Source organism: Macrobrachium rosenbergii, chromosome 3, assembly GCF_040412425.1.
Source record: "Macrobrachium rosenbergii isolate ZJJX-2024 chromosome 3, ASM4041242v1, whole genome shotgun sequence".
In the NCBI taxonomy this organism is placed as follows: Eukaryota; Metazoa; Arthropoda; class Malacostraca; order Decapoda; family Palaemonidae; genus Macrobrachium; species Macrobrachium rosenbergii.
In genome coordinates, this window is record NC_089743.1 from 30,598,698 (window position 1) to 30,621,977 (window position 23,280).

Genomic DNA, 23,280 nt, shown 5'->3' on the forward strand with positions numbered 1-23,280 from the left:
AATGAAATAAAAGCACAATAATTTGAGAATTTTCTACATTTTCTAATAAAGAATGCTTCTACTTTGACCCAATTTTACTCAACAAGCATTATCAATTATTTAATCATCTTATTTTTCTCCTAAAATATGTACAAGCATTAAAAAATATTAATGTCAATTATCTTAAATGAGAGCACAAAGTCTTGCCACCATGCACAAGTAACTGTTCATTTTATTTTGAAATGGAAAATTCTAATGAAAATACAAAAATAATGATACACTACATTACAGAATCTTCTACTATGCTATTTTACTCTCAACTCACTGATTGTTAAGTTACAACAGTGAAAACACAGCATTTGATGTCTTCTACTTCCAACACGGATATAACTTTTCTTATTACTACCAAAGGATTAATAGAATAAGAAAAGGCGCGTTAGTGGTACTTACCCGTCAAGAGATCTCCTATTGTGCAATCTTCTGTTACACTCTTTCCTCTGCTACTTAGAAAAGTACACACCCACTGGCATGCATTGTTAGTAACATTACAGAAAAAGAGCAAAGTTGACTCACTATTTACATTACTAACAGCTGAAGAATTGTTAGATTTGATTATATAACTTGTTGTTGAGCATTTCTTTATATACTCATCAAGTTTTTTCAACAACTTTTCAAACACACCCTCAATGTGAAAACATGTAGGTTGAAGCGTTAAGCTAGCATTAATTCTTGACACAGGAAGACTTAAGTAAAAACATATTTCCAGAGACAAATTACAATCCTTCAGTGTTGGAGTTAATTTCCAATCAACATCTGTACACTCTTCGCGATAAATATCGTAAGGATGAGAGAGTGCGTTTAGATTCTCATTTTTAAAACCAAGAAAGTAATCGATTCTGTTGTCATGAATACATTCAACTTGATACAAAGAATCATTAGAATGTAAGCAATTATATCGCCTCAAAATCTGGTGTGCTTTGTCCTTGTTACAATTATATGGGGTAGTGTCAACTTTATCTACATTAGAATCATCCGCTAAAGTGTAAGCACATTCTTTGTCACAAATGGTGCCATCAGCATTGATCACATCAGCTGATATTTCAGTCACATAGTCTGCCTTGAGAGGAAAGCCTGTAGAGCCATTCCAAACTTGAGAGCATGCAACAGAGAAAAAGGAACTTAGTTAATAAAGCACTAAATGCGCTAAATCTAGCAACCGCCGAGAGTGAGCAATAAGGAAAGCAATAGCTAATATGTTCATTCAAATTAAGTCTTTATTAATAGCTCTAACAGAAACATAACAGAAAAGCAGTTCAGCACAGTTTTCAACTGGTGTTATATGCCTTGTAATCTAAGTCCATGGAAGCACTATTTTCTAGTACTCATTATTTATTTGCTTGCATGATAGATGAGGTATTGTAGAACAATAAATTTTAAAATACCTAAAATAATACCAACTTGACAAAAACGAGTGACTATATTTAAAGTAAAATTTGCTTTATGGTGTCTACTGAAAATTTAACTAAATTATTTCTACAATTTGAACAAAGAAATAATTCAGTTCTACATTTTTGGATATTAAAATCATCACACAACAATTATGATCTAATATATAACATGCAGTAATCATATCAATCCTTTTAGAACTATTTTTGAAAGAACTGAAAAATGTAAAATTATCTATAAACTCCACTTATCTAACCATTTACATTATTTATATATATAATATATATATATATATATATATATATATATATATATATATATATATATATATATATATATATATATATATATATATATATATATATGAGAGAGAGAGAGTAAAACATTCTTACCCTCTGTATTTTCAAATCTTTGTTGTACTAAGCCTACATTTTCTGGCTGTTTAATCATATATACAACATAAATTCACATTGCGCACTGGTTGTTGCGGCAGTTCGTTTTCTAAATTTCAAAAATTGAAGCAGAGCACCACTAACTACCTCACATATTTTGTGATTTGTATTTAGTTGAACAGTTCCATGTTGCATTTATTTCTGTATTCCCATAATCATCAACCATTTACAAACATCCATTGTTCCATTTTGCTGTCCTCCATTTACATACATAACAAGTTTACTCTTGCACATTTATTTTCAATTCTGCCTCTTACAAATATTCTGAGCTTCTTCCCATAGTTCAGGCAGCTTTCCTTCACTATCATCTAGAGCATTCTGAAACACCACATGCCTCTGCCATTGCAGCACTAGTGCAGTCCACCAACCAAAGATTGCCTCTCTCCTTTAGCTACATTCCAATCCCTTCCAAAATATAATCATACTTGACAATGACTAGGCACAACTTCCTTAAAATACCCAGTTAACAACAAGGCACACACACATATACAGGAAACAAAAAAAAATGTATAAACTGAACCAAAACATTCTTCCTTGTTGCAGGTCATTAATGCTATATCATCTGTAAACATCAACCCTCTTCATTCCATTTACAATCCCCTCTCTTGTCACACATGTGTGCTACTAGTTGTGTTTTTCCAAGACTTCTTTCACTTAATCCATATAAATATTAAATAAAGATGGAGCCTTCACACAACTATCTGGAAACAACATTTACACCAAACCAGTAACCTTCAAGTTTACAAGCTAATGTACAAACTTTAGTTTCTTTATTAAATCTAATAATTCTAAAAACTAATCTTTAGGTCACAATTATCAACAACCTATCCTTCACAAATATATAAATTTCAATGTAACCCACAAGAGTTTTTACTAAACCTTGACTTGCAAACACACTTTTTATAAACCTTCTTAACACCCTTCCCATATATTAAAGAAAAACTTTTACCTATACCCGTTCCTTCAGCAGATTTCCCTCGGCTATACAAACTTTACTCCTCCAGGCACACATTCCCTAACACTCTGAACCAAACTGTAGCAACTTTACTATTTTTCATTTATTTATTGCCACTCCCTACAGACTGGAGAGTCTCTTCCACACCATTTTGCACACTTACATTAAACTTGTAACTCCACAATTTTTCAATGTTCTCCTTGTAACTCCACAATCTTTCAGTTTTTCTTATCTCTTTAACCTACATTCACATGATTTTAAAATAATCGAGGTAATGGACTAAATTCTATTCCAACAGAACAATTTTACAGCTTTTATTTTTTACCCATTTCCCTACATTTACATCCATCTAGAACAAGTTTTCTTGAGACATTTACTACTCACAATCACATAAAAATTTTATGAGCTCTCATTAGTTTTCTCTTGATTTTTCCTTGTCTTTCTGTTTTCCCCTTGTTTTTGTTTTATTATATATATATATATATATATATATATATATATATATATATATATATATATATATATATACACAGGCAGCCCCCGGTTATCAGTAGGCTTGGTTTCACGGTGCTTGTCTACTGATGAAAATCAGCGATTTTTGGTGCCAATATGTTCCGATTTCCAATTATGGGTGCTGATAATCGGTACCGGCGCCAATACATACCTAACAGGGGTGCTGTTCTCCAGTTATTGGCGCCGATACCCGGTTATTGGTGATTTTCGCTTATCGTCGTGCCGTCAGAACGGAACCCCTGCTGGTAACCAGGGACTACCTATATATATACAGGCAGTCCTTGGTTACTGGCAGGGGTTCCGTTCCGACGGAGTGACAATAAGCAAAAATTGCTGATTTTCAGTTATTGGCGCCTCTGTTAGGCATGTATTGGCGCCAATACGCAATTATTAGCGCCAATAAACAGAAATTGGAGCATATTGGGCCCGAAAATCGCCAATTTTCGTCGCTAGACAGACACCAAAAAACTGCATTGCTGATAACCAAGCCTGTCAATAACCAGGGACTGCCTGTATATTATATATATTATATATATATATACAGTATATTATATATGTATATATATATACAGTATATTATATACAGTGTATATATATATATATATATATATATATATATATACACACACACACACACACACACATATAGGGTATCGGTGATTTTTGCTTATTGTTGTGCCATCAGAATGGAACCCCAAAAAACCGGGACTACCTATATATATATATATATATATATATATATATATATATATATATATATATATATATATATATATATATATATATATATATATATATACAGGCAGTCCATGTTAACGGCGATCCGGTTTTACGGCGCTTGTCTAGTGATGAAAACTGGCAATTTTTCGTAAAAAATCGCTGATTTCGCTTATCGGCCGATACATACCTAACAGATAATTGGGTACTGGTATATATATATATATATATATATATATATATATATATATATATATATATATATATATATATATATATATATACCTAACAGATATATATATATATATAATATATAGGACCGCTATATATGTATATATATATATATATATATATATATATATATATATATATATATATATATATATATATATATATATATATATATATATATATATATATATATAATGTTTGTGTTTGTGAGTGGGTGCATGTGTGTTCATATCTAAAGAAACTTCTCAATTTCTTAATAATTTTAGATATTTTTTCACCAAAACACTAGAAATCTAATAAGAAGTCAAGTAAAGAAACAATAATTTCCAGGTGTTATTCAGACCAACAATACTGTAATAGAAGACAGATTAACACTATCCCATTGTGCTATAAAGTAGGATAAGAACACTACATTACACTGTATTCAAGACAATTTGTATTTTTACTGTATTCAAACAAGTTCCTTTTCATGGTATCAAAATGTCAAGAATTCTTGCAGTATACGTAGCATAACAGGCACAATGACCTCTTAACTTCTTATTTTCCTAAAGTTAGTTAGTTATAAATGATTTGTTTAACCAGACCTCTGAACTCTTTTAGGGTTCTTCTCGGGCTGGGAAAAAAACGGGGGGAAAGAGTACATAAAAAATTAAGTAGTTAAATAAATAATAAAAAAAGTGGGGAATTAAAAAAAAAATCAAGAGGGGAAAAAATGGAGGGAAAAAAGGGGGAAGATTATATTTTACTTATCAATTTAATTTTGTTTAAGAAGAGAATGATATTATTAATTGAAAATTTATTACCTTCTGCTAGAATATCCTTTATTGATTTATTTTGTAAATAAGTATTTCTTTCATGATGCCATCTGGGACAGTCAATCAAGATATGTTTGACTGTTATTGGGATGTTACATCTTTCACAAGTTATTGGGTTTGTGTGCAGAGTTGACATCAGATGACCATGTGAGAGTCTGGAGTGTCTCATTAATTCTTTGCTTTTGGGTAGAAGAATGCCACTTTTTAACTTCGTTCTTAATTTGTTTTAGTTTGTTTTGAGGGGGTATATTTCTCCAATCATTTTGCCAATCCCTATAAATTAAGATTTTAACTGATGCTAGCCAGTCTGATATGGGGGCTTTTGTAGTAGTTGGGTGGATTGTACAAGCCAATTTAGCAACTTTATCTGCTTTCTCATTACCCTCAATGCCTACATGGGCTGGGATCCAACAAATTTGAATTTGAAGGCCGTTTGTAATTAACTGATGTATTTTCCGTTGGATATTTTGGACAAGGTGATTATTTGATTTAAATGATCCTATTGCTTAAATTGCCCTTCTTGAGTCCCTCAATATGAGTGTTGAAGGAATTCCTTTTTTTGTTATAATCTTGAGAGCCAATTGTATGGCTGTTAATTCAGCTGTAAATACTGATGATGATAGAGGAAGGCCCATTTGGATAGTTTTATCACTTGAATAGGCTGATGAGTCCACTCCAGCTTCATTTTTGGATCCATCTGTGTAGATTATGAAGGGATTAAAAATAGCAGATATATGGGTTAGAATATGTAAGCAGGAATGATTGGTTAGGCATAAAAGTGAGTCCCAAGCATCGATATGTCTATGGCAGCTTAATGTTTCCATGGATGGAATGAAGAGAAGGGTGAAAATGTAGGGGTAAATAAAATTAAGAGGAGTTAGCTTAGGAAAAAAGGAAGTGAAGATACCACACAAGGAGAAAGTGTGTACGGTAAGTAACGAACTGGGGTTAAAGGCACATAGGTTCTAGTATTTGTGAAGTATGCAAAATTCTATGATGGGACCTAACAGTCAGCAGGGAGTGTTTGTGGTTATGGGCGGGTAAGAAAGGTAATAAAAACAGCAATCAGTAAGTGGCTGGATGCGGAAATGAAAGGTTTAGTAAAGAAGGAAAAAAAAGTATTTTGCGGTATAAGTACTTGATAACAGTTAATTAACAGATATTTTATGAATGTGGAAGATTGAAGAGAGGCACTGCCGAATAATCCAAGAGTGTGGAAGGAGTTAGTATATGTCTGAAAATACTTATCAATATGGCAGCTGAGGATGTGAGGCAAACAATTAGGAGGTTAAAGAATGGAATGCTGCAGTATTGTGGTGAAAGCATTGACTGAGTGGCTGACTAGGGTTTGCAATGTATTTCTGGATAAGAGAAAGGTTCCAAATGAACAGATAAAAGGAATGATTACTCCTCTGTATTAAGGTAAAAGTAACAGATTAGACTGTAAGAAGTATATGGGCATAATGTTACTTATTGGCCCCATGGTTGGTTTATGGCTGAATTTTCACTGGTAAAGTAAGACAAAAGAAAGGTTTCATTGCCCAAGAGCAATGTGGGTTTTGAAAGGGAAGAGGGAATGTAGATCAAGTGCTTTTTATGAAATGATTCTGTGAAGGAAAACATTTATTATGTATCCTGGACCCAGATGAAACTTATGATTGAACTGAGAGATGGAACATGGAGGGTGATTAGGAGGCATAGTACAAATGAGAATTTCTTTAGGGCAATTAAAAGTTTTTTTATGACAGAAGCAAAACATGTCTAAGAATATGCAGACTGGAAAGTGAATAAATTGATGTAAAGTGGAAGACATAAGGGGCTGTTTAATAACTCCGCTAATGTACAGCTACAAGAAATCATTAGATATAGCTGAAAAGCTGAAGGAAAAGAAAATGGGACATGAATGGAATGATGAATGACTGATGATTGCAAGTGGTGGAGCACTGACTGCGAACAATGAAGAGAGACTGTAGAAACTAATACGAGAGTTTGGGGCTGTTTGCAAGAATAGAAAGTTGAAAGCAAATATGAGCACGAGAAGGATTATGAGAGTAATTAGAAACTGGGAAAAGGAAGAATGGATGTCAATATGAATGGAGGAAGAATGGAAATGGGTTGGTCCATATACGTACTTGGGAGAAAATATAATGGTGAAGGTTGGAAAAGATATGAATTGTCTACAGAACCCAAAGTGCGAACATATAAAAGGATTGCTGAGCCACATTTCCTTAACTGAAGTGAATTCTGGGTATCGAATGAGAATAAATTTATAGGATAAAGCTGAAACTGTTGAGATGAATCATATGCATAGTATATGCAGTATTAGAACTGACAATGTGATATACTTAAGAGATACTGTACTTAAATGAGATGGTCTGTTCAGGTGGAAAATGTCGATGATATGTTAGCAAAGTGAGTATTTACTTCAAAGTGTCAGAGGAAAGGAAGATAGAAAGACCTAGAAAGGTCTAAACAGAAGGTATCATAGAGGTACTGGAAAGGAACGGCTTTACTACCCAAGAAACGTGAATATGTGTGTATGCAAGAGGGGTAAATGGCATAGTGTGGCAGGGGGGCTTGATGCATTAGTGAATAGCCTTCTGTGCAGGAGTATAAAAACCCTAATGTTATGGAAGTTTTAATGCACAGAAAGTTCATCCATGATTCAATAATTAATGTATGACTGCAGCAGGGACTGTTGTGTTATTTTTCTTAGGACCCACATCCAGTTAAGAGAAATAGCTTACTGATAAAGAAAACATATGTACAACTTCACTTCTCTGTGAGTTATAAATATACACAAAAACACACACATATATATTTAAAAAGAAAAAAAATAATATATATATATATATATATATATATATATATATATATATATATATATATATATATATATATATATATATATATATATATATATATATATGTATGTATGTATATTGTATAAAATAAGAATAAGACCTAATGTATCTACTGTATGCAGATATACCACAGGAAAAATGAAACACTTAGTATATTTCTTGACTGATTTCACCTTTCATTATTTAAGATATCTTCGAGAGATCCTATTGAAGATGTGTCCAGAAAAAAAAAAAATTTGGTCAGGATTTATACCCAGTGTTTCATTTCCCATGAGGTACATCTCCAAAAGCACACACATATATATACATATATACACACACACATTATATATATATATATATATATATATATATATATATATATATATATATATATATATATATATATATATATATATATATATATATCAATCTCTCATGTGTCCTGATTAATATAGCCAAGGCCCTGTTGGATAAGGGTAAAATCCAGATAAGGTCAAGCAAAAACCTCTAGGGTGCAAAACGACAACCCCATACTCTTACTCCCTCTACATTGTCAATACTGCAAAACCATAAACACTCAATATGCTTATAAACAATCACCATCACATTTTAAACTGAAAAATTTAAGTAAAAGGCAATTTTCTACTTTATTTTCCCACACTGGTAAGAAAATAAACTATAGATAAACTTTGAAAACACAGCCAACCCCCTTCTTTTTCTTTCTCGTAAACAAACACAATTTGGTTGGTAGGTGGCCTACTTGCGTTTAGCCACGGTCTACAATGGTTTTAACACCATTAATGTAGGTCATACAGCAACTCTCTTATTAGTTGTTAACATATCGAACTTGGTTTACTTATAATTTGATAAATTTGCCTTTTTTTATTATTAGTGTTGCCTTACCCTGCATTACACTAAGTATTGCATCATTCATATTGCGCTGTAGATTGGCCTCTTTCAGTACTGTACATTATTTCAAGAACATTATTTCAAATGTTATCATTAACCTTCTGTTTCATTATGATCACTGATTTCTCAACCAGAGGGGAGGTGTGTGTGTGTGTGTGTGTACGTGCTTGCTTTATACACACGCACATACATGCTAGGGGTTATTAAATGATTGTGATTTTTATTTTTCTTTCATCATTTTATGCAGTAAAAATTATGACAAAACACAAAAATAAAAAATGAGAAAATACAGTGAACATAAAAATGAGAGTAGCATAAAATAAAAATTAAAATGGTAAGGAGTGTGTGTGTTTTGAGCATTATTGTATTTGGTATCAGTTGTTCTCTCTCTCTCTCTTACAGTAATATTATATAATAAAATGTAAAAAAAAAGATAAAACAAAGAAAGCTCTAGTCAAAGCCTGCCTCACCCCCTCCATCCATCCCACACAGCCTTCTCACTCCCTCCCTGCCAGGGAAACAGCTTATCCAGCCACCCACCCCCCAATAATCCTTTCTCTTCTTGTTCGTGCCTCTAGAGTTTCTCTAGGCCCCTTAGTGCTGGCATCCACTCCCCTCTAATCCAACCAATGCTGCTTCCCACCCTTCCCTCAATCTGGAAATTGCTAACCACCTTAGGGTTACTCAACCCCTAAATACCTAAACCCTTCCTCAGTCTGTTTAGGGGTGTAAGCAGTGTTACCAACTTTTCCTTAGATCCATGTAGTGTTGCCATCAGTATTCAGTGTTTTTTTTTTATTTTTATGAAATTTATACACACACACATATATATATATATACTGTATATGTATATATAAATTGGATATATGTAAACATATGTGTGTGAACTCTACAGCCACAGGTTCAATTCCAGGTGGAGATGGATTGTTTTCTCCTTTCATTATTAAAAGTCAGATTCTAGGGTTTTGAAGGAAAATATCTAAAAACATGAGGAAATTAAGAGGTTAGATATTATTTCACATGTGATTGCTATATTCACACAAAGTATATATATATATGTACATGCATTTAAAAAGCTTTCTAAATTATTATGCAGGTAGTGGTAATGGAAAAATACAAATAAATATAATTACTTTGATACTGTACCAACAGCATCTGTTTTCTATACTTTACCAACACAAGGTAATGAAGATATTAAGAAAAACAAACATGAGTGCTGCATATGCTGTAGGCATATTTGAAAAGAATTTCTACACTCATCAGTGCTTATTAGTTCATCTGTGCAAGAGGCAACTATATTTATACCATTAATCTTATTAAAATTACTTATATAGATCAATGAAAGGACAAAACATCTGGCTAACTGCATGCACTTCACAAAAAAACTCAAAAGTCCATACAAAACTAGCAGCATGCACTATGCTTCATACTATATTACATCAAATGAATATTTACTTCTTGAGTCAGCTTTGTATAGGACAACTCATGGTAGTGTTAGTGTGATTAACAGACTAGTTCAGCTCTATATGCCCAATACGAAGTAAAATGAGTGACTGAAACATAAATTAGGACAGAAAACAAACAGTTTAAAAATGTATATCTTAAGATAGAATATGAGATGGCAATAAAGGCTTCAGAGATTGTGAAGGAAACATTTATAATTGCCCTTGACAACTATAGTAAAAAATTACTGAAACTTTTTTTCTTAATTTGCATTTTATCTTTAAAATCACTCTACAAAATAAATGTAAAACCATTTTTATAAAAATGTGTATTATAAAAAAATTAGCGAAAATTCAACTACATGTAAATGCATTGTAGATACAGTAATAACCCTGAGTGACCTAACATAAACCTTACAAGCTATAATGTAATTCATAATAGGAGTAAAAGCTTATGCCTAATTCAAGAAAAGATGATATGCTTAGTGAAGAAAACACCATCACTAATTATTGAAAATATGAGATACAGGTATACTGCTTCAACAACATTCAGCATTTTGTTGATATTCAAACGTTCAATGTGGAAAAAAAAATTACCTGGACCGCTGGTTTTACAATCACGTCATGTAATGAATATATGTTTAACAAAACCATCTCCTGCTAACTGATGCAGCAAAGTAATTTATAGCCTAAAATTTCCATCTGAATGATCTGTTCAAATGATTTTCTACATATTTCTGCAATACCAAAGAGAGAAGAGAATTCTTTCTAAATCTAATAATACAGTATTACTAAATCTAATAATACTAAGAAATCAAGCAACACATAAGCAGTCTCTTTAAGCGTGCTGTCTTCATGCACAATAAAAAGATTTCATTCAGGAAGACTCACTCTCTACAGTCAAGGTTATAACATCTGAAGTTAGGAAACCATCTGGTGTTCTTGCTTCACACATATATCTTCCAGTATCTTCAACTTTAATGAAAGGCAACCTGTAAATTTAATAGCACATAATACTGTCAGAACCATTTACAATGCAAAATACCATTCCTAATTAAAGATTACTATAATTTTCCTAACTTACAATCTAAACAACATAAATACCTCTGCACTAATGATTCCACAATTTTTGAGAAATAAGCAAAAATGTGCAAAGACTAATGCTGTAAGTAAACACTGAAAGACAATGCACAAATGAAAAACTAATACAGTACTGTACATGCACATATAAATTATGCTTAAAAGATCAACAAATACATAACAGCAATGTTTTTGAAACAGTTTTTTTATGCAAAATCTTTTCATAATTAGCCTTTACTCTTTGTGAGATGGATCCAGTCACATCATCTTGAAGAACTGAAAGTTCAACTGTAAATGCCCAGCTCACACTCCATTGTCCACAAACCGATGCTTCTCATTCCCTGGTGCCAACCCCAATCTGGAAGTGTATGAAAGGAAGACGAGCACTGAAAATTATGATTAATGGGATTGTATGAAAATTTGTTTATTGTAAAACATCTTCATAGAGGGAGAACCAAAAAAGTAGCCCAGATGCTAAAAGTGCAATTCCAGCAGAAAATGGGCAGTGGAAGTGATGAAGGCACTGGAAATCCAGGTAGCTTCCCTATGTAATGGCTACAGTGGAAGACATAACCCAATATTACACAGACCAATCATCTGAGATGTAGAGCAGGAACTTTAAGAAAAGCAGGAGAGCAAATACCGGAATCCTTTCTCAGCCTGTGGCTCATAAACCACTGACATCCCGAATTAACAACAATCACCTACAGATATTGCATCTCATAGCTAAAGCATGCAAAAGAAACTTGCCACTCTAAATATTGCACAGAGCTGCTAATTATACTTAACAGAAGAGAAGGGGAGGGCAATTGAACCTCAAGAGAACTGATCCTGAGCTGTGCAAGAGCCTCTGGGGAACTTCTAACTATGCCTAACCAGGAGCATGCCAAAGCCGACAAAAAAGAGCAATCTTACGAGAAGCCAATTTCAGCAACTTGACAGAAAGGACAGATGTGAGTGAGGGGGGTCAGAAAGAAGCAATCTGCAAGGGCCAAGTAGAACCCTGGTGCAGCCCCCACAGGCCAGAGAAGATAACGTTCACAAGAAGAGCAGGTAGCAAAGCAAGAGAACCCAAGACTGATCCCTTGCTGGAAGGAGAGTCTAAGTCACAAACTCCAAAGCAAATAAAAGTCCTCCACAAGAACAACAGATGGAATGAGAGGCTCTGTCAACATGGATATGGAGCCAACTGAAACAGGAACACTGCCCTGAGGGGCAAAATAGAGTTAGAGTGTGTCCAACAGGGCCTCAAAAAGTGATAGGCCAACATGACCACCGTCAAGAAGCAATGAGGCGGCTCATGCAAGTCCTTAGAAACTGCAAGAGCCAGACAGAAAGAAAGTAAGAAATGTCCTATACCTGTCTGAAAGTAATTTCTTCTGTATGAATCCTGAAGGCAGGAAAGGGTAAGTAATCATTGAAAAATAAGACTGAGATCAAACTGACATTCCCCAGGGAAAAGAAAAGTTGGCTATTAAGGAGACCATGATCCAGGGCAGATTACAACCCTGTTCGTCATGCTAAACAACAAAATCAGTCACGTGCACATGAAATGGGCAGAAGGAGGGAACTTGCCATCCATATGACAGCCACTGGTATGACTTCTGGAGAGACATCTGCTATGCATCTATGCCTGACAACTGGTAAACAAGATGATGTACAGTATAGTCTATGGAAGGCCATACAACCAATCAAAAAGGTGTCTCCAGAAGGCACTTCAATGTGAGAAGAAATCTCTCGCGAGAGATGAAGACCATTATTATAGCAAAAAAGGAATGAGGCACCAAGTCATTTGAGCCAAGGTTATGCAGAGAACTTCCTAGCCTATCAGTACCACCTAAATGGAAAAATGCAGAGATACCCAAATTGGATTGATTGATTAATTGATTATGAAATTTAGGTCTTGAAGACCAAGCGCTGGAACCCATCAGGATTATTCAGCGCCGTAATGAAGGTGAAATACAAAAATGATATGATTGATAATGAATAGGTGAATGATGACATACTAGTAAAATTCAGTGCAGTAACTACAGCCCAAACTGCTGTGCCTGGATGCAGATAACAAAACCAAGGGAACTCAACAGTCAACGAATGAATGATTTTAAGTTATCAGGCGTCGTGACTTCTATGGTCATTGACGCTGATGGTAATTAAAGGACTACACAGTGTAGTATATTTATAATATAATTAAAACTTATAGGAAATAAAATTATATCTTAAGTAAAACTCCAGCTTCTAAAATATATTTAAAAATGCATCTAGCATCATACATCACATCCTCTCCAAGGATCTTGGCAAGGATGTACTCACCATCCCCACCCTGAGCTTCAGAGAGGCATCAAACTCTTAAATCTCCAAAACTGGGGCATTCGACCAACAAATGCCTTACAGTCAAGGGGACTAAGCAGTCCTCACAGTATGGGGAAGGCCTGGCTATCATTAAAAACTCATGTGTTAAATGAGTATGGCCAATGCAAAGACGACAGAGGGCAGTCTCCCATCTTTGGGGCATAAAGTTATAGATATTGGGAAAAGGCCCACAAAGGGCATTCCAATCACAACACAGACCTTTGCAAAGGTCTGAGGGAAGGAACCACTCTAAATGAAGGATATGACAGAAAGATGGAAGATGCAAGATGTCCTTCTCCAGTCACAAAAGACCACAGTGAAGTGGAAGGCCTTAATTTCAATCCAGCAACATAACATGAGGTCATTGAGGTCTTCATAAGATGACCAGGCACAGGTTCAGAAGTCCAAGTAACTCAACTCACTGAACCACATGACTTACCTTTGGAAAAGACCTGTTGAAATTCATTGTTCTTCTGCATAGTCTAGTATACGTATGATAGCCCTTAGGGAAGGGTCTTGATGCATATCACAAAGGTTAGACATCATGGTTTTATAGTTTTAAAAATGGGCAGCTTACAGGAACTGAGTGATAAAAAAATGAATAAATATGCAAATGCTTTTCAAAATTTCACACAACTTTGTCAAATTGCATACATTACAGTTGGTGTCTAAATAAATATTTGATATTTAATATACAGTTATACAGTATCAAGAAGTAAAGAAAACACATTTACAATACCCATCACTTTATTTTTGCAGAAATATTAAATGATCATCCAAGAACTGACCATTGCAGCATAAGTTTGCATGACACAGTTGGGCTTGGCTGATATGCAGTTTATCATCACTATCTGCCATGCATTTATAAATTTACTATGAGTTATACATAGCATCTGCTACAATATATGCTCTAAATAATTTTTATAAAGCTGTGAAAGGAGGTTTTAAGGGAGGTTTGGGGGTTTTTAAGGGGTTTTCGTTTAACATATTTTCAGCATATGTAAGAGGGTTCAGGAACATAATCTTTGTTATGTATGTACACAAATCACTTTAAGCATTCATGAGTAAACTATTTAAGAATATTTTTGAGCACAGAGAAGCCCATACAAGTAAAATGAATGACAGCATAGGAACTAAGAAAAACCTTGGTGAAAATCCTGGGAAGCACAATACATGTATACATCCAACTAAAGTAGGAGCCACACAGAGGAAGGAGAAGCACTGGCATGTAGACAGTTGGGTGTGAGCTGGGAAGCAGCCAAGCCAGTAGCACTTTTCTTTTTTCAAGTCAGTGTTATTTGGTTCATTTCACACAAAGAGGCTAGTAGTAATTAATGGGTTCATATAACAAACAAGTTTTCCTCATGTAAAACAACACCAGTAATAAGTAGTGTATAAATAAAAGTGCTAACATCCTTTCAATACTTACTTTAGAGTTCCAAGAAGTGGACCCCGACTTTAACGTGCTTCACTTTTTGACACGTCACTTTTTGCAGATTTTTTTTAACATATCTTTCAATTTTACATGGGACCTTTCACCAATTTGTGAATTTTTCATTGGACCATATCTCTAAAATTATCAATAATTTGCTTTTTTTTGTAGAGCAACGCTTTGTTGTCACTAATTACTGCATTTTTTCATTAAAGGATATGTATACTGTGTGTGTGTGTGTGAGAGAGAGAGAGAGAGAGAGAGAGAGAGAGAGAGAGAGAGAGAGAGAGAGAGAGAGAGAGAGAGAGAGAGAGAGAGATGTTTACATCCAAGTCTAAGCACAGTATTAATGGTTTCTGTAAGTGAAATAACGTTTTATTAATATTTTTGCTGTTTTTTTCACTAAAGGATATATATACAGAGAGAGAGAGAGAGAGAGAGAGAGAGAGAGAGAGAGAGAAAAAAATTTTTTAATAAATTTATAGATGGTGAGGACTAACCACAAAACAACCAGTACGATGTAAACCAAGAACTTTTAGGATAGTACAGGTACTATCTTAAAATATGTACTGTACAGTAAATATAATTTCAAAATCATCTTACAACACGGCAAGATATCATTAAAATGTACATTAATTATGTGCAGTACAAGAGAAAATGCACAAAGTTACGCTGGGCAAAAGAAAATGTGCGTGTCTGAATTATAGGGGATACTTAAGAGAAACAGCTGCAGGCAGGTACGAAATGTTGTAAGATGATTTTGACATGATATTGGGGTGTTTTGGGATGATAGTTTGAGGTATATTTTTGTTTGAACTGTCAAGTTGGGTGATGAACTGTGAAAATAGGCAATTACAGGCAGTCCCCGGTTTACGACGGTTCCGCCTACGACGATCCGAGGTTACGACGCTTTTCAAATATATTCATCAGAAATTATTTCCTGGCTTACGACGCATGTTCCGGGTTACGACGCGTGTCCGACGGAAGAAATATGGCCCCAAAATGGCAGAATAATCATAATTTGAAGGTTTTTTTGATGTAAAACTCAATAATAATGCAGTTTACATCGTTTTCAATGCACCCAGAGCATTAAAAGTAAGGTTTTCTTATGATTTTTGACGATTTTCGACGATGTTCCGAAAACGAGGAACGGAACCCCGTCAGAAACCGGGGACCGCCTGTATAAGTGTTTTAGGGGTACATATACATATGAGTAACAGTTGTAGGAGGGTAATGTAAGATGACTTTGGATGCTTTGAGATGAAGGTTTGGGGTGTATTTTTGTTTGAAATGATTTTAAATTGTTGTATTATATTAAAACAGGCAGTTAAGCATTTTTTGAGGGGATTTTGCATTGCCACGTTGAGTTCTGGAACCTATCCCCGCGAAAAAGTGGGGGTCTACTGTATTCCATTTGTCTGATGGTAAAGCAAAAAATTTTTGTAAATCTGGGCATTTCTGTAATTGTAACTTACTCATTCCAATCACTCCCCATTTTGAGAGATATCTTAAATGCTTTTGATTCTCTGATTATCTTTTACTTAGAAGTTAACTTAACAGTGCTGTGTTATATTCCATAAAGAAAGTAATGAGTATCTGAAAGATAAATACAGTATGCTTTACCTCAGTAGGTTTCCTCTTGGGAGTGCACCAGGAGGTAGGCTTCCTCCAATGCGTCTCCACTGGACAATGCTTGGAGTGAGTCCAGAGACTTCGCACCGGAGTTCAGCCGTTTGGCCTGTGTACATCAACACATCACGCTGGATAGCAGTCAAAAGTGGCTCCTCTGAAAAAAAAAACTAGTCCTCAGTATATGAACATAAGTTGTACTAAGTCTTAATATAATTCCAACACTTATAACAATTCTGATAATCTAAGATGGCTATTACTGTTTACTATATGCGTCTCTATCAAGATTATCTTAAACTTTTCAACAAGATATAAATTAGAATTACAGCACTCTCTTTGTGACAACACAAAATTTACTCTTATATCTTAAAACCCAGGATCATTCATAAAAACTGCTGTATCTAGTGGTTAGGACAAAAAATCTTTAAAATATTCTGGTAAACAATGCTACAGATCCAAATAAGGAATGATATGCAGAACAAATACCATTTAACAAAGTGTAATACATCTCAAGAAACATGTATCAAACAACAAAAATTGCTGCATCAGCTATGTACACAATATTTAACAATACAGCACATTTGCAATATCTAGACCACACATATGATCATTTGCAGACAAGTATAAGCTGACATAAACTACAAATAATTACAATGATGCATAAATTTAACCTATACTGTATATTTTACAAATCTGATACTGTACTATGGCCATTCCATTTCTTATCTCTACGTGATATGCTCAAATTTTCTAGTTCTATAAAGTTTACACATGCACAAGAGCTTAAAGTAAAATTGATATACCTTAAGGTTGATGATCAACAATCTGAAACTTTATGATTTTGATACTGTACATGCAAAAAATATAAACATGAACAAAGTAAGCTACTTTCTTAATCCCTGATCACTTTTAAATTAAATAAATATGGAACTGATGAGCATCAGTGCTTTAATTCTAAACTCAAAATTTCCAGTATACAGTGGTTGATAATGCACAATGAAATAGAGAGAGAAGTGACACCTTAGTTACCCCCAGTGCAATAATGACTTAATATTATCAAACAAAACTGCAACACCTTTAAATGTTTGAATATAATGTGATGAATCATACACATTAAAAATATAACGTAATTACTTATAAATACATTTAGGGGCCCCAAAAAACCTGTAATGGCTTGGTGTGTACAGAAATAATTTTAAAAACAAATTTTATGCTTTTTAGACACAGCCCATTTCCACACTAGAGCCTATTTCTTTGCAAAAATAATAGGTTCTATTAAGGTAATGGTTTGTATTTTCCACAAAGACATACATTACCCTGGTATTAAAAATCATACGAAACAAATATGAATGCTATGAGACTAAAGGCATATTTGGATGAATTAACAAGATTACTTCACAAAACCATTCTAAAACATGCCATGTTATTCTTTTGTAACAGAAAAACACAAACTTGAGTACTTCCACAGAAATGTAGTTTAATCTTATATCTTTCCTTAAAATATATACTAACTGGCCCATAATGCCATAAATTAATAGGTGGACAATAAAACACCTACAGTATATACTAATGCACCACCATTTTTTAACGTACCTTCACTGACTTGGTTCAATATGATAATTTGTTATAACTTGGAAGGATGGAGAATGGGTATGAAGATAACTCCATTCACAAATAGTCATCTTGTTAGAGTCCCTCGATTGTTACACCCCAGTAATCAAATCACATGGTGTGGATGGTAATGAACTTTAGCTTGAAATGCAAATGTCATAAGAGGAATACAATAGTGTAAGTTTTTTTCTATTACAATTTATTTACTGCTGTTATGGATTTTTTCCACTTCGTCTTCAGTGCCAGTGTAAGTTTCAATGTACAGTAGAGTGCTTTTTACTGTCTGAGAACTTTGTTTGCATAATTGTTAGTAATATCTTTGTTTATCATTTTAGGAAGAATAACATTTTGTAATAGCCCTTTCTTTGATTCAGACTCTATCACCTCTCACTAGAGATGCACCAATAAGCCAACAGGTCACTTACTGATTGCCGACTAATCATCCTTGCCTCATCAGCTGATACTAATTAACTTGTCACCAGTTATTTATAATGTAATTATATATCGTGATATAATTAGTAATAGGTAACATAATATTCATAATTAATCAAAATTATGGGGCTACTGTTGTACAGCAAATGATGATAAAATTAGGCCTATTTTACTGTAATTTCTACTTTCAACTGCCACTGAATTGTCATTCAATAGCAAAACTTTCTGTATAAAATATAACATTCTGTCCCTTCACACCAGTTTTCTTCTTGTTTAATCATTGTGTGACTGTAGCATCATGTGTAGTAGTAGTAAACATGGAGTTATAATTTCCCAAGTCTTGAGAGTTACCAGGACTCTGAATTTCCCACATAAATGAACAAGGAACAAACATCCTCAGGTACATAAAGGGGGTTTCATGTGTTTTTAGATACATCCAGAAATGACAGTTTATTATCATCCCAAGTAAAATAATTTTTATGGTCATTACGTATATGCTGTTTTTGCAATATTTAAATTTGATGTTTATCTTCATAATTTAAGAATTCTCAAAATTGTTTCTATATTTCATTTATTGATTACGTAGATTAAGATTGCAGTATTCACTGTTAACAGAAAAACTTTGAATACCAATAAATTATATGAAATTGGATTCTCTATAATTTCCAAATTAATTCATATTTAAGAGATCATTTAAGCATATAATCTCTCAGCCTCAGAGGGTAGAGGGTGTCTCTTCAACTTTGACATCCTTTTACGTATGAGGGGTTATGGCCCTAGGGGCAATCCCAAAGTAATTTCCAGTTGTGTAAGTCAATACATTCAAGCACTGGGAACTGGGTTAGATTACCATTACTGTATAGTGATGGGAATACTTTGTGTGTCCTAGAAAATATTTCATGATGTTTTATGTGTTAAATCCAATGTGATTTCTGAATTTCTCTGTCAACCATTGTTTTCTTGCTCTAGCATTCATACCTATCAGAAATAATAAAAAAAAAAAAGAAGAATGGCTGATTATTAAAAGTGATTAATCAGCCAAAAAGCTGATAAAGGAAAAGTGGCAAAATGGCCAAAACAAGCGACTGAGATTATGTGCCTATTAATCAGTGCAACCCTAATTTTAGCAATTTCACCTGTTCATCCATATTGTTTGGGTTTTCTAAGAGTTCTTGATTTCATAAGGATTTGAGCTTGCAATCTCACTAACTAACATCTAGTACAATTTAGATGTGAATTTCAATTTTTCTTTGTTAGGCAATTAACGCCAATATCTGGTAAATCTATTTTTTTAAGACTTCCTTGTATAGGCAAATCTTCCAAGGTAAGGAATCACTGATTCAATCCAAGGTAAGTAATCACTGATTCAACAACAGTTTAGCTGAGATTCAATTTCTAATCATGAACAGGTTAAGTTATTTGCTACATCTGTAGTATGAACAATTAAATAAGTGAACTTATCTCATTATCGCTGCATTATATGTATATTCATTATTTGTATACAGTAAACCCCCCGTATTCGTGGTCTCAATATTTACGGACTCACGTATTCGCGGATTTCTCTGTGGAACGTATCTTCCTATTATTCGCGGAAAATTCGCCCATTCGCAGTATTTTTCACTGAGAAATATTCACTAATTACTGTATATTCATATAATTTTCATGACTAAATGCACTTTTTGTGATAAAACTGTTAAAATACTCAGGTATAAGCATTTTGAGAGTTTTCTTTGTACTTAAACTATCAAAATAGGCAGTTTTACGTGTTTTTAGAGGAGTTTAAGTATTCGTGGATTTTTGCTATTCGCGGCGGGGTGCGGTGCATATTCCCTGCGAATAGGGGGTTTACTGTAATCATATTTGGAGCCTAAGGCCACCCCAAAGGTTTTAGCATATAAGGCTGCATCTACCTTTTCTGGCGATAGGTTTTTGATAATGTGAAGCAACCCTTATCCAGTGGATTTTATCCTACAATTCTGAGTGTTGTCGCATGATGCTTTCACTTCTACTTGGCATAATTCAAGGTCATACATTATTGATTCTATTTCCTTTTTAGGTGATTTCTCATTTCCTAGAACATAAATCAGGAGCTTTGTTCCTTGGTTAAAAGTCATTCATGCTTTAATACTTTAATATTTATCAATTTATTACACTGATTTAGTAAATACTGTAATCTAAAACAACTGATTGATTCATTTGATGTTATAGGTCTAGAAGACACTTTACATGTTGGGACTTTGCTGAACATTTCCCCCAAAACTGAATATAGAACTATTCAGTCAATTTTAAGAACAAGAAATTTCATTCACTTTCCTGTCCCAAAATACTGTCAAAGTGTATCAATGTTGTGTCAGTTATGAAGCTTCTATTCTTTCACTGTCTGAAATTTACTGTTACTATATTTTCATGTGGTTCAAGAGTAATAATACTTGAATTTCACTTTGTAAACAGTATCCATAACAACTAACACCTCCACTACATGTCTACCAACACTTGTAATAGATAACGACTATATATATTTATCCAGGATAACCTTATGCTCATAAAGAAGGTTTACTGATGAAGAAAATTGGCATGTCACAATAAACTCTAAGAGAAGCTCCTGGATTATTCATGATGCTCAGCACCTCATTGTATTGCTAGTCAGTTAGGACTGAACCCCATATTGAGTGCCTTTTTGGATGTTTACTCTTATTTAACAAGTTAAGGAGTTTTGGCTCTGGAGCAGCAGAAATATGGTGTCACTGCAACCTCATCTTCCTTCTACTTCAAAGTACTCCTAAAACTTTAGCGATCATTATAATTCATTACTATGTGATAAAGAGAAAAATAATGGGTGAGAAGTGAAGGCAAAAACAAGCTTTATAGCTAACTTATGAAGAGAAAGTGCCAAAAATCTTTATTGGCCTTACCCCCTTATAGAAATATATGATACTGCCTCACTGTATCAGATAAGACACTTTGTAGGTGATACCCAATAGTTATACTGTATATTAAAAAGAACACAAAAGCAGTATGCAGAATTAAAAAAAATGGCATATTCTACAATTTCTCGAATGACACTGACAGAAGCAAGTCCCAACAATGATAAACAAAGCAGGACTTCATGGAAGCATAACCATCTCCTCACCCTTTGTGACTTGTCTCCTTCGGCGAAAACAAACTTTTTCATCTTTGCAGTCATTGCAATCACAATGGCCATCACAGTTTAAGTAGAAAGGATAACAGGATCCATCACCACATTTAAAGAAGTCCAAGCACTTATTTTCGGTATTAAATATGTCACCCCCTGGTATCAGATTACAAATTACTAATAAAGTTTGCATAAGAAAGGAAATGTTATAAAACATAAAATATAACTTACAAAGGATGTTTTACAATTTTGGATTTTACAAGAATACTTAGTATCAAAACAAAGCAAACTCAAATATGCTGAAAATATTATATACTACTTTTAATCTTAAAGTTGTAACTAAATTAATGAGTTATAGTATGCCCAAATTGTTTTCAAAATAAACAATCATTCAGATAATGCTCTTCATTAAAATTCTTCATTTTGTACAAATCATGAACATATACTTACAACAGAAATATGACATTATCTATTAATAAAAACTTTACACAATACCACAAAACCCAACAAATAACAATTCTTCCTACCAATAAGTAAGATGAGAAAGGCTAGCAAAAACCTGAATAAGCTTATATTTTCAAGTGTACCATCCACAGAAACTGCACACAACTTCAATATCTATCTGAACATATAAATACATACATACATATAATATATATATATATATATATATATATATATATATATATATATATATATATATATATATATATATATATATATATTATATATATATATATATATATATATATATAATATATTTATGTTCTTAGTGTGCTCAGCATAGAGCAAATTAATGTTTTGTGTTGTGTAACTTCTAAGGAGTATTTTTAAATATATTCCATGTGCATATTTTCATATTTATTCATGTGAATTCCATGTCTGTTGGGGGCAAACTATTTGCAATTTTCACACCTATATATTTTTTTCCCTTATAGGGGTTGGCTTTCACTTCCAACTATACCAATGCAAGTAAACACTCAAATATACATGCAAAAAAATGGTACCTTACTTGTTAAGTTTCAACTTTTTCTGGCTTATTTCTAAGATAAGTTACTTGATTTCACTTGAAATTAGCACAATCCCAAGAAGTGGGATGTTATCAAATCTTCATGGTTAAAATGCACTGGATCAATTTGGAAGTGAACCAAAATTACTTTAATGTGATGAATTCGAAAGGAAGCATAATAAAATACTATACTGTATTTTATTATATCTGCTCTAAAGATTGTATCAAGATCTTCCTTAAATAAAGCATAAAGTCTGCTGTTGATTCAGTATAGGATTTTAGTTAGGCAGCAGTATACAA

General features: G+C 33.5%; 1 protein-coding gene across 1 annotated transcript in view; it reads right to left on the reverse strand.

Moving 5' to 3' along the window:
• trol (terribly reduced optic lobes) overlaps window positions 1–23,280 on the reverse strand; it is a 1,293,721-nt gene that overhangs the window by 81,827 nt on the left and 1,188,614 nt on the right. The window contains exons 110-112 of the mRNA XM_067129897.1: window positions 21,969–22,127; window positions 16,790–16,952; window positions 11,197–11,297 (exon numbers count right to left, since the gene is read on the reverse strand). Coding sequence (XP_066985998.1) covers window positions 11,197–11,297; window positions 16,790–16,952; window positions 21,969–22,127 — 423 coding nt within the window. The remainder of the gene's footprint in view (window positions 1–11,196; window positions 11,298–16,789; window positions 16,953–21,968; window positions 22,128–23,280) is intronic.